The 13,433-nt window shown below is 43.4% G+C and overlaps 1 protein-coding gene across 1 annotated transcript in view; it reads left to right on the top strand.

Moving 5' to 3' along the window:
• Window positions 1–10,551, top strand: part of slc44a1b (solute carrier family 44 member 1b) — a gene marked incomplete at both ends in the record, with an annotated part of 31,592 nt that extends 21,041 nt beyond the window's left edge. Inside the window, 7 exons of the mRNA XM_079250475.1 lie at window positions 1,604–1,772; window positions 2,011–2,167; window positions 2,266–2,349; window positions 2,444–2,581; window positions 4,645–4,881; window positions 6,961–7,059; window positions 10,528–10,551. Of these exons, the coding sequence (XP_079106601.1) occupies window positions 1,604–1,772; window positions 2,011–2,167; window positions 2,266–2,349; window positions 2,444–2,581; window positions 4,645–4,881; window positions 6,961–7,059; window positions 10,528–10,551 (908 nt within the window). The remainder of the gene's footprint in view (window positions 1–1,603; window positions 1,773–2,010; window positions 2,168–2,265; window positions 2,350–2,443; window positions 2,582–4,644; window positions 4,882–6,960; window positions 7,060–10,527) is intronic.
• Window positions 10,552–13,433: the final 2,882 nt, after the last annotated feature.

Raw genomic sequence — 13,433 nt, 5'->3', positions numbered from 1 at the left:
GAGACAGAACTGCAGCTGCCCAAGCTTAGTGGAGGAGGCTAACTAAGGAGGCTCCTCTTGAGCTGAGCAAATGAATAAAAAGGGGTACTAAAAGAAACTTGGACTTTTTCCACTCTGGTTTTATGCTAAAATGTAATACTTTATTTCCATTTTCTAAATGACAGGCATTTAAAACATGAAAGTAAACAATGATACCAAAAAGCTTGATAGGTGGCTAAAGTACTCAATGATCTGATGTGCAGTACATACCAAAAACAAAAAGAATTGTAAACCAAACCCTGTTTGACTTTACAGAAGTACAAGTTCTGTCGAAGGAATCAGTCCAGAACATCGTAAGTCTTGTAGTTTTCAACAGGACCTGGTCTAATGTGGTCAAAGTCCCAAAAGATAGCAGTGAAATTGCCCTTTTTGAATAAGCTAAAACTGCTGTCTCTGTCCATTTCTTCCTTCATACTCGGTGGCTGTTTTTACCATTATGTTACAGAAATATTATCTCTCAACCAATCAGTTTACATGGCCAGCTTGACTTCTGATTAGTCAGTAATGTTTTTATTTAGAGCAAAACCTGTATTCCAGTCATACCATTGGTAATGATGCTAGCCTACATTAACGTGGCTATCAACAAATTTTAAATAATCTGTATTCATTTTTTTTCCACCTGTATGCTGGAGATCCACTATCCTGTCGCAATACTTTAAAGGTCCCATATGACATATTTTTTCAGCAATTTCACATGGGTGTCAGAGAGCCAATAACATTATTTTCCAAGTATTAGACCCCAAATTCAGCTTTGGTCCTTAATTTCAGACATTCCTAAAGTGCCTCCAGTTAGCTTTACTAAGAACAGGCTGTTTCTGTGTCTGAATGTTTAAATGTTCATGAGTGGTGTCTGTTCACACCCACCCCACGCTCCTCTCAGGGAGAGTATGCGGCTTTTGCTGGTGCCCTCCGGTGATTTTATAGAGCAAGCCCAGCAAGCCGGCAGTATCTAATACTGGGAAAGGAGTTTTTTTTTCCCATTTGTGAGATCACAGAGGGGAAGATGTCAGTTTCATTAGAGCTCTTATTTATTTATTTATTTATCTATTCCATTTGTGGTTTATATAAATACATTTTTTGTCATTCTTTGATACATATTTACACCACAAAAGAAAAGCAGAGCAAGCATGTGAGCGAGGTGGCAGAATTTTCTCATTGGCTACGGTTACATGATGTTTTTTTATTTGAATTAAATAATTCTGAATGACAGTATTCTCCTTCAGGTTTGCATGGAAATGGTAATTCCCAATTCAAATTTACATGGAAAACATGTCAATTCCGCTTTAGATCGTGGGTTGGGACGGGATCTGATTGAACAGGGGGCGGACATCACGTACTTACATCTACACTGGAAATAAACTTTGCTTCCTGCTTCTCGTCTTTTCGGACATAACATGGAGAACCACATAAGTACCATTTTTTGGCCTCATACATCAGATATGGAGACACGAAAGACTGTTAGTAATGCTTTAGAAAGTGGATTTTGCATAATGTGAGACCTTTAAGCCCTGAATTTATTCCTTTTCTCTTTGTCCCCTCTGGATCCTGGTCTATGGTCTTGCAGGAAACCCGGAGCAGAACGAGGAGACGGGGCTGACAGAGTTCCGACTGACGGGTCCTCTGCAGTACCTGACCTGGTACCATGCCGTGGGTCTTGTCTGGATCAGCGAGTTTATCCTGGCCTGTCAGCAGATGACTGTGGCTGGAGCCGTGGTCACGTACTACTTCACCAGGTGAGTACGGTTTGGGTCAGTGAACACTGTCTCAGAACAAATATCTGGGTTCTTAAACCTTAAAATAACCTTAAAATAGATGGGTTTTTAAACAAAAAGTAAAAATAAAAGTTCTGGTCCATTTAGGTAGTCCAATTTAATCAGTACAACTTGATCCAATTATTTTTGCTATCTTTGTTGCCAGGACAAACTTTGAGATAATATATAACCAGATATAAACCAGGTCTTCACGTTTCAGGGATAAGAACCGGCTCCCAATGACCCCAATTCTGTCCTCGGTTCTGAGACTGATCCGGTACCATCTGGGCACTGTTGCTAAGGGATCCTTTATCATCACGCTGGTCAAGATCCCTCGACTAATTCTCATGTACATCCACAACCAGCTGAAAGGAAGGGTACTCAGCATTTTGTTTTCATTACAACAAACCCGATTCTGATTCTGCTCTTTTCTCAATTAACTTCTGTGTTCTGTGATTTGATGTTCATTCTTCAGGAGAACATGTGCGCTCGCTGTTTGCTGAAATCATGTATCTGCTGTCTGTGGTGTTTGGAGAAGTGCCTCAACTATCTCAATCAGGTGAGAGTGGACCTCTGTTTTCGTCCTCATCCTCAACCCCATCCTAGGTGTCGCCGAATCTCCTGCAGCTGCGTCTTTTTCCTTCTGTACCCAGAATGCATATGCAGCCACAGCCATCAACAGCACCAGTTTCTGTACGTCAGCACGCGACGCCTTCGTCATCTTGGTGGAAAACGCTCTGCGTGTCGCCACAATCAATGCCATTGGGGACTTCGTCCTCTTCCTGGGGAAGGTGAGATGGTTATGGTTCCAGTAACTAAATATAGATCTGAAACTACTAAGTTCTGTTATTGACAGGATCAGAATAAACCTCAAATTTTCTGATGCAAGAATGGAAATAATTTATTTTTCCCATGAAATTTAGACCTAAAATACTGAAAAAAATTACTTCAAAGATGACGTTTCTTTATGTTTGTGATAAGATGGACACTTTAACCACAAGGACTCAATAAGGCACTTACAACAAACTTTGAGGGAAAGTATCATTTATTTAATCTGTTTTTTTTTTTTATTGATTCAGCCGTAAAATATAAAGTTAACCTCTTTCTGTCCCAAGCTTTCACATGTCAGAAAATGACTGTGTGCACTAAGCTAAGATCTGTAAAAACCATTAGCTGCTGATGTTACGGCCGTGAGCGGCTGATGTTCAAGCCGTTAGCTGCTGAATATAAATCTGTTTGCTGGGGATGCTCTAGCTGTTAAAGGATGATGTTAGAGCTTCCAGAGTTTTTTGCTGCTGATGTTCAAGCTGTGAGTGAAATTAGAGGCTGATGTGAGATTTGTTAATGGCTTATGCTAAAATGTGATGTTTTAGCTATAGCTGCTGATGTTACTGCTGTTAGAGCTGTTAGCAGCATTTTGTAGAGCTGTTAGCAGTGTATCTACGAACTATTCGCTACTGATGTTGGAGCTGTAAATGTTTGATGTTCCAGCTGTTAGCTGCAGATGTTAATGGGAGATGATTGAGCTGTTTGTGGCTGATATTAGAACTTTATTTTTGCTGATGTTAGAGCGGTGAGGAACCGATTTGAGATCTATGAAAGGGTGATGTTAAAACTTTTAGCAGCTTACATTGAGCTGTTAGCAGTGTGCATAAGAACTATAAGCTTCTGATGTTCACACAGTTAGCTACAGATGTTGAAGCCAGTAGTGGCTTCTGGTAGAGCTTTTTGCAGTTGATGTTAGAGCTGCTAGTGGATTTTGTAAAGCTGTTAGCAGTGTATGTCAGAACTATTAGCTTCTGATGTTCACGCTGTTAGCTGCAGATGTTGGAGCCAGTAGTGGCTTCTGGTAGAGCTTTTTGCAGTTTATGTTAGAGCTGCTAGCGGATTTTGTAAAGCTGTTAGGAGTGTATGTCAGAACTATTAGCTTCTGATGTTCACGCTGTTAGCTGCAGATGTTGAAGCCAGTGGTGGCTTCTGGTAGAGCTTTTTGCAGTTTATGTTAGAGCTGCTAGCGGATTTTGTAAAGCTGTTAGGAGTGTATGTCAGAACTATTAGACTGATGCAGAGCTGTTTGCGGTGTTAATCAGGTAGAGCTTTTAGTGCCTTATGGTAGAGCTTTACACTGCTCAAGTTAGAGCTGTTAACAGTGTATGTCAGAACTATTACTGTAATTTCTGAGCTACAAGCCGCTAATTTTTTCACAGAACTTAAATCCTGCTGCTTAAACAATGATGCAGCTAATTCATGGATTTCACTGGCTAACGAGTCATTTTGCGCTCCATGCACACATCTTCATCATGAAAAACACAAAGAAAAACTGCTCATGATGCAGCTTTCAGGTTAAAGGCCATCAATTTGGCTTTGGAAGAAGGAAACAGCTGCTGCACATTTGGTGAAAGAACTTCTCACAAGTGGGTTATATTTAGGTGTGGCTTTTATTGAGGTGCACTATGTTGCATGGAAATTATGGTAGCTTCTGTTGTTTAAGGTCTTTGTTGTTAATGTCAGGCCGGTGTTAATAAGGTATGAAGGACATGGCAACATGTAAAACCTGCCAGATTGTAGTCTGCAAGTTGCCCTGGGTTAATTGGTGGTTCTGGACAGAACAGAGGTGTGAGTAGGTTTGTCCTGTGACAAACAGATATCCTGTTCAGGTATGCCCGTCCTCTCACCTGGTAGAGGCTGGGATAGGCTTCACTTTTTAGGGTGAAGAATAGAATAATTAACTTTTCACGCTAAACATGAGAGCAGTTTAATCGGCACTTAGACACTACATAATAAGTTTGGTTCTGTTTGTGTAGAATCCCAACATCACAGAGTCATCAGTATTTGTTTCATCACGCCTCCTCAGATCCTGATCGTGACGTCGACAGCGTTCGCCGGTGTCCTCCTCCTGAACTACCAGCGGGATTACGCGGAGTGGCTGCTGCCACTCGTCATCGTGTGTCTCTTCTCCTTCCTGGTGGCTCACTGCTTCCTGTCCATCTTTGAGATTGTGGTGGACGTCCTCTTCCTATGCTTTGCCATTGATACCAAGTACAACGATGGTACTCCGGGGAAAGAGTTCTTCATGGACAAAGCTCTGATGGTAAGCTGAGAGAATACATCGCCTGTTCATGCTTCTGGTGATGGGGTCACCAGGAAAACTCAGGTTCCAGGTCTGTCTCAGCAGTGGATAGGGATCTGGTCTTTCATAAATATCTAGATGCTGTTGGCTTCTCTGCAGCAGCCTCCCGACTGTGCTGACTCATCAGGGATACTTCAGCAATCCAGTTAATCTGTTGAGCGGATAAAGCTGACCATCAGGACAGAACCTCTTCATGTCTGCTCAGTTTGTTTACTGATATTTGTTTATTAATATAAACAAACTACTGACAGTTATGTGAACAGAAGTGTTCTATCACCAGAGTTTAAGTCATGAAACAAAAAAATCACATGTATTGACTCATGGATGGTCAGTTTCCATCGAGTTCCAGGTGTAATCAGGTGTTCTTTGAGTTTCTTTAGGTTCTGTCAGGTTGTAGGTTCAGTAAGGTTCTCTTAGGTTCTCTTGTTCATAAAGTTCTTTCAGGTTGTGCAAGGTTTTGTCTGAATCCAGGTAGAGCTGGGCGATACAATCAAACTCAGATCCCGATATAACTCATTTTATATCCCCATAACAATATACATAACCATATAAAATTGTTTTTGTACTGTTGTGTCAGTCATCAGTTATGTGTCAGATGTTGCTTGGCAACGGCAGCAGTGATCTCCTTCCATCTGGGGGAACTATGGCCGCATGACGTTCCACAGGTGAATACCCGCTGCAGTGTTTGCGTCTGGATTTTATTATGAGCTTTTGTCTCCACTTGACGCTGCTTTTGCTGCTTTTGCTCATTGACTCTATTCTTTATTCCATGTTCTTTATCCTGATTCCTGAAAAGGTGATAAAATGAGTTAGTTGTGCTGGAGTCCGTTGTTGGGACTGTGAGCTAGTCTGTTGTCGGTTCCACATCGGTCTTTTTATATCCAAACTGCATCCATGTGACTGAAACGTCCCTCTTTTAGAAACAAGCTCATCAGTTTGGGTTGGCTGATCATCTATTAGTGAATTATCCCGCTCTGAAACACGTCTGCTACCATCTTCCCCAATGTTTGTTTATAAATTGCAGCGTACCGTAAAGCACATCTTGGCGTAAAATACTGCAGTAAAGTAGCTTATCGTGGCGTAAACAATAGAGCCTCATATGAAACGATCGACATTTTCTATCGTCCAAATGATATATATTGTCATATCGCCCAGCCTTAAATCCAGGTTTAGTGAGGTTCCATCAGGTTCCAGGTTCATCATGTTCAGTGGCAGCTGGTGCAGTTTTCTCCAGATGGGGGCTAGCGCCCTCTATTGGCCAGTCGCCACTGATAACGTTCCATCAGGTTCTGTGTGTGAGGCTTTCTTCACATAACATCAGCTTCCACCCAGTTTTATTAAGTTATGATTGGTTCCCTCAGTTTCCATCAGGTTTGGTCAGGTTCCATTATGTCAAGACTAGTTCTACCAGGTCTAGGTTCTGCTTAGTTCCATCAGGTTTTGACTAGTTCGGTCACGTTTTGTTAGGTTCCATTAAGTTATGACTGATTCCACCAGGTTACCTCAACTTTCATCAGGTTCCATCAGGTTCCGTCAGGTTTTGTCAGGTTCTATTAAGTTATGACTGGTTCCACCAGGTTCCTTTGGGTTCTTCCAGGTTTTGGTTGGTTCCATCAGGTTTTGTCAAGTTCTGGCTAGTTCCATCGGGTTTTTCCAGGTTCTGGCTGGTTCTGTCATGTTTAAGTTATGACTGGTTCCACCAAGTTCCATTGGGTTCTTCCAGGTTCTGGCTAGTTCCATCAGGTTTTGTCAGGTGCTGTTAAGTCATGACTGGTTCTACTAGGTTCCAATGTGTTCTTCTAGGTTTTGGTTCCATTGGGTTCTTCCACGTTTTTTCTGGTCCCATGAGGTTCAGAGGTTAGAACAGGGTGGTTTTGGTTCTTTCTGAAACCATCATGTTTCTGATCTTTATGTTGCTTCTACCTCCAATGTTCCTTTTTCTTTCCCAACCGGTGGTGGTTTGTTGCCACTCCCCTCAGTCATTTAGCCACACCCCCATCATGTGACCACACCCCCATTAACTGACCCGTCTCTGTGCAGGAGTTTGTGGAAAGCAGCCGGCGACTGGAACGTGCGGCAGAGCGTGGGCGGAGCCGTGTGAAGCAGGTGGCATCGGAGGGGGCAGAGATGAAGCCCATGGTGAGTGAATGCAGTGCTGGAGGGGGCGTGGCCAGGCGGAAAAGTTCGTCACAGAATGCAGGGGCGGGGGCACACTTGGGTGAGGGTGGGGAATGGGAGGAGCTTCAAGAGTTCCAGGTGTACTACCTGCTGGTGGGCGTGCTGGTGGACTGGGTGCTGACGGAGCAGAGCGACTTCGTCTTGTGCTTCAGTGAGGACGTCGTCCTCTTCCTCTGCATCTACCTGCCCACCTCCACCCTCTTCCTTTTTGTCAGCCTCCTGCACACGCCAAGCCCTGCCCCCTTCGCCAAGTCTGCTGATAACTCAGCCGCCATCGCCGCCATGTGCTAACACATGCTAACTGATGCATGCTAACAGACATTCAGTTCTGAACATGCTGGTTGGATGAACTTTGATGCATGTTAACCAGACTCATCATCACCATCATCATCATCTTTATCATCCCTGCTGTTCGTTGGACCTGAAATCAGTGACTTTGTGTTTATATTTAAATATTTTTTTACTTTTTGTATCTTTTTTATGGAGAATATTTTTATAAAGTGGTGAATTTCTGCAGCTCCGAGTGTGAGTTTTTCTGTTCCGGTTCATTCTGTCACCATGGTGCTTTAAAGAGGACTCAGACTCGGCAGACGACCAGCAGCGGAGGTGGTGTCAGCCTGAAACAACTAACCCGATCAGAGCCACGGAAAAACATATTTTCAGGGATATTTCTGATCAGAGGCAGAATCAGCAATGATAAAGGTTCTCCCCGCTGTGATTCTGCTCCAAACACAAACCACAGTAGAACTGTTTTTTACCTTATGTTTGTATGAACAGAAGTCTGTAATCATGGAAATAAACCAGCTTGTTCCTGTATGTTACTCAAACAGAACCAACACATGTACAGGGACAACATACCGACCTCCACACCACCTTGCAGCTCCGTTGTCTGCTGGGTCCGCCCTGCTTACCCATCCAGATGTTTGTCATTTCCCAGTCTGAGCAGCCTGAGAGGAGTTTAGAACTAGAAGTTAAAAACAGATTTATTTTAGTTTCTGAATATTCACTTAAAGTTGCGTTTCCACCACAGGAACCAGGAGTCAAACAAAGAACCTAGAACATATGTTACCCCTAAAAACAGCCCTGGTCACCAAGTTGCTCTGATTTTTTCTATGATTGGAGAATTTTTTTAATCATCATCCTTATTTACAATCAGCTTCTGAAATCTGGTCACTAGAAGATGTGAAATCCTCAAGCGGTGGTGGTTGAGAGAGCTACAAGATGAATGAGGAGAGAGAGCAGTGAATCAGAAACAAGCTGTCTCCTTGTGAAATGTAAAGAACCGACATCTTGAAACTTATACCGCCGGTGAGACCTGGAATCTGAAACGTACACTTTCTGGATCTGCAATGCCGACTACTTGTGTCTGTAGAGAACTGGGGTCAGAAACGCATTTTAAAGAAGAAACATTACATAATTTTTCTGATGGTGAAAGAACATGCAGAACTTTGAACGTTGACGTTTATTTCTAACAGTAGAATGGAAAGAAGGAAGAACTGTGTGGCATATTTGGCTGCTGCTGGAATGGATCATTCCAATGTACTCTGTTGTGGTTGGTTATTATGTTTTCAGTGGATTTGAACCAAACACTGTGCAGCCATCAGGTGGTAGTTGGTGTGTGGTGGGGGGACAGGCAGGTGTGTGAACAGGTATCACACAAGTTTCACTTGGAGCAATAATAAAGGTCTGAACCAGGAACTGTTGGCAGATGTGAGCTGATATTTTCATGTTGGACAGAGACAGACGCAGCGTGGACAGAGTAACAGAACCAGTCATCAGTCAGGTTTGAGCTCCTGATAATCAATAGTTCAGTCTGAGAGAAGTTTAGCTTAATGTTTTCCTTCATCAGGCTGAGACGAGCTGAGGAGTTGTGAAACTATCAGAAAGGAAAGTAAAAAAAAGTGTCCGAGTCCTGAGTCTTGTGAGACCTCAGAGGACAGGAGACGTTACTTTGTCTTTCATGTGAGTGTGTGTTTCACCATCGGGCGATCAGAGCGCACTCAGTTTGGAACGTTTTCTACGTTATTTCCTGACTGTTGAGCTGAAGCAACGAGCCCGTTGACTCCTGAACATGACGATGTGATGTGGATGAGTTAAAAGTTCAGATGGTTTCTGCGTAGACATTTCAGAACACACCATGGATCGTGGTTCTGCTTGTTTTGTTGAAGTGATGAGGGGAAATCTACAACTTTGCACTCGGTGTTCGGAACTTTTAGCTTCATCTCAGCCATCAGGAAAGGTTCTGGTTCTGCGAACTGAGCATGCTCAGACCACTTCCTGCTGCAGGTAAAACGAACTGCTGAGAAAAACTTAGAGGCAGAGTTGGTCTTTAAACATATCACTCAGACCAGTTCAAACCAGCTCAGATTAGTTCTGACCAGTAAGGATCCATTGACACCAGATCAGACCAGTTTAGACGTTATAATAATTTCAGACCAGTAAAGACAACTTGAGACCAGCTCAGACTAGTTGGGAGCAGTTTAGACATGCTCAAGCCAGTTTAGACTATTTCAGATTATTTCAGACCTGTTCAGACCAGCTTAGACCAGTTTAGACATCCTCAGACCTGTTCAGACCAGTTTAGACATCCTCAGACCTGTTCAGACCAGCTTAGACCAGTTTAGACATCCTCAGACCTGTTCAGACCAGCTTAGACCAGTTTAGACATCCTCAGACCTGTTCAGACCAGCTTAGACCAGTTTAGACATCCTCAGACCTGTTCAGACCAGCTTAGACCAGTTTAGACATCCTCAGACCTGTTCAGACCAGCTTAGACCAGTTTAGACATCCTCAGACCTGTTCAGACCAGCTTAGACCAGTTTAGACATCCTCAGACCTGTTCAGACTAGTTTAGACTGTTCAGACTACTTCAGATCATTTCAGACCAGTTTAGACACCTCAGACAAATTGAGACCAGCTCAGAGTACCTCAGACCAATTTAGATCAGTTCAGACCAGTCCAGACCAATTCTTCAGGCAATTACTGACCAGTTCAGACTATTTCAGATCGTTTCAGACCTGTTTAGACCAGTTTAGACTTCAGCCATCAGTCACCTGACAGAGAAAGAACCAATCACCGTCCAGCATCCCTGATGATGTGATACAATCAGCCGTCTTTAAAGTTTCAAACATGATCAGAAAAACAAAAACTAAGAGACATGAAAGCAGGTGGGATTGTGCTCCAGTGCTGGGTCCAGTTCCTCTCTGGACCCTGAAAATCCACCGAAACAACATGAAATAACTGAAATGAATAAAATCCTTTTCTGAAGTCAGACTTCTGAAATCCAAACAGCCTGCTCAGGCTCCACCTCCTGATGTCACCATTTCCCATGATGCTCTGCTCTCATCCTCAGCCGCCGTTTGCTTGTTGGTCGTTTTAACCATGTGCACGTTTTGGTCGTTTTAACCATGTGCACGTTTCCTGTTTCAGGCTCCGGGGACGAGTTCAGCTTGACCAAAATCAGCCACTGGGACTTCTTAAAGAGACATTCCAAATGTTTATTTTTACCAACGTGTAACATGTTTACTATGGTTTCACTCCAGGGAAAACGATATTTTAATAAGAAACTGTAAAAACGTAACAATGTAACGAAGCACTTTAACGAAGCGCTGCAGATTTTAAACCGGCTGATGCATTTTTTCGTAGTGATGTCTTTTTTATAATACTCACCAAACTCATCACTCACCGCCCGATTACCGACGGTGATCACACTTTTTCTTCACCTTTCTGTTCTGGACGCAACACTGACTTATCATCTGGACTCCATCAAAGGGGGCGGGGCCTGTGGACATGTGGATCAGCAGCCATAAGGCTCCACGCCTGACTGATGAATGGGATCTGTACTGTCAGAGGGTGGAGCCTCTGCTGCAGGGCTATTGTTGTGGAAACAGAATTGGATACTTACTGGAACAGAGATCTGATTGGCTGTTGGATCGTTGTCAGCCTCCGTCAGCTGGAAAGTGAAGTCATGTGACCAGAAATGGAGATAAATGATTGGTTTACGTTCTCTACACAAGGAAACAAGTGACTACATCATCGGAGATCAGCCAATGGAGTACGGTCTCAGTCACACGATTCTCACCTGGATCTCCTTGTGGTGGGATGTCTGCAACTTGTCAGCTGATCTGTAACCACTACTGACTTATCCACAAATGATCACCAGGATCTAACTTCCTGTCTGGAGTCAGATGGGTGGGAGGGGCTTTCTGCTGTGGGAGGGGCTTCCCGCTGCAGTGAAAGGCTGAGTTCAGAGAGTCAGCAATAACACAAACTGCATCGCGTTACCATAACAACAAGTCTTCCTGCTGCAACGTGTCAAACAGCGACTCGACTGACAAGTCAGCTGGCGGACGAGCCGTCAAGGACAGGCGGGAAGGAAAACCACATCTCGTCATTTCCTTTTAGCTGCGCATCCTTCAGTGGACTAGTGTGAGGAAGGTAGCTCCTCCTCCTCTGCTGCCCAGTGTGTTGCCTTGTTGCCCCTCCGGTTGACGACTAATGTGAGGCTGAATCCAAGCGTCCCCCTCCAGAGTGCACCTCCCTCAGCTGTGTAGAGATGATTAGATAGTTTGGTCTGTAGCATCCTCTGAACTGAACAAAGTGTCTCATAACGTCCTGAAATCTCTTTCAGAAATATGTTCACCTTCAACCTGCACACCCAAACCCCAACGACCTTTATCACTGAGCCGACCTGCAGGTGGGAACCAGCTGACTGGTTGATCCTCGCTGTTACACAGCTCCCCATGGTTGAACAAAAATCCTCGATCCAGATTTGGACCAGCAATTAAACTGAATCCCGTCAGCTGGATCTGTGATGAAGATCTGTCCAGAATGGTTGAAATGATCCCAGCAGAACCTCCACGGTGGAGGTTGTAAAGACTTGTTTCTACTAGAGATGTCATGATTAGTCGATTTCACAATCAAGGTATAAAATGACATGACTGATTGATCTAAGGACCCTCAATATCGTCACTTTCCATAAAGATTTGCACCCGAAACATATCGCCAAATCGGTGCAACTTGCACACCGAACAAAAATGAGTTGCAAAACATCCACGTGTTATTATTAGTAATAATAGTAATAATAAACAAGGCACATTATTTATAAAGCACTTTTTACATTTGTAGAACAGATCTCTAAGTGCTACACAACTTAAAAGCAAAGTTGTAAAAAGAACCGTTACAACTTTAAAAACACGGCAGTAAATAAAACCGCAGAAAAAATCCAAGATGAATACATCCTGATTTATTCGGGAGAATAAAAAGTTTCGTAAAAGACACATTACAAACTTTTTTGTACCTTAAAACTCCGCATCCCGGACTTGTTTGATGACTCACTGACATCTATTGTGTGCATTTCTAGAGCTGCTGCTACCTAGCAGTGACCTGAAGCTGCGAAACCGACATATTTTACATCCGGAACGCGATGTTTTGCTTTACCATATAATCAAGAACTGGCTGTTGAACACACACAACCTCGGTAATTCAGCCGAGGAACGCAAGAAGACCAAGGATGCATTTCCATGATCCACCACAGTCCGCTAGACACGACCCGATTGGGGACTTGGCTCAGTTGTAGTGGGGTGTATCCATGCGAACCGAGATCGTGTTCACGCTGCACTTTGGTCAGACGAGCCAAACCGTTAAAATAATATATCCCTATTCTCATCAAAGGGGGGATATGCACTAGTATTTAGCAGAAGAGAGGACAAGACCGGCGTGAAGAAGAAAACTCTGTTTCCTCCGCCTGCGAGTTAAACATGGAGACAAAACTATGGCTGTTTTTGGTTTTTATTGTGTCTTATGCAAGTATACTGCAGAAATCCACTGCAACAATGGACGCAGTATGAACACCAGACGAGGCACAGGACCCTTAACGCCATCGCTATGTATTTACCCACAATGCAATGCTACGCCAACTGCAAGAACTGACTTTTTTGTAGCCCTCTTCCTGTATTTGGTCCACTTGAAGTGGATCGAGACTAGTGTTTGTAGGTGGGTCCGAGTCTGCTTCTTTGGTCCGAAATCAGAATTCTTTTTGTGGATTCCCATTTCCCCAAACAAAGCGGACTTTCAGAGCAAACGGACGAAAAGGCTGATGTGAATGTGCCCTAAAAGAGAAAAAGAGATGAGTCCTCGTAAGATTGTCTCTTGCTGGCTGGAGAGGCTGGACGCCATGTTCACCGTCGATGGGGGGGGCGCGTGATGAAAAAATGGCAAAAGTTCTGTAGTGCGTCTTTAACACAAATTACCACTTCTGGTTTTTTTTATTTTTTGTTTGTTTTATTTTTGTTTATTGACCTGCATGAGCTGGAGAGGAAACATATTTATACTAA

This window comes from Telmatherina bonti (assembly GCF_933228915.1).
Source record: "Telmatherina bonti genome assembly, chromosome: 12".
Taxonomy (NCBI): Eukaryota; Metazoa; Chordata; class Actinopteri; order Atheriniformes; family Telmatherinidae; genus Telmatherina; species Telmatherina bonti.
Note: the sequence above shows the minus strand (reverse complement) of the source record. Positions and strands in the feature narration are given on the sequence as shown.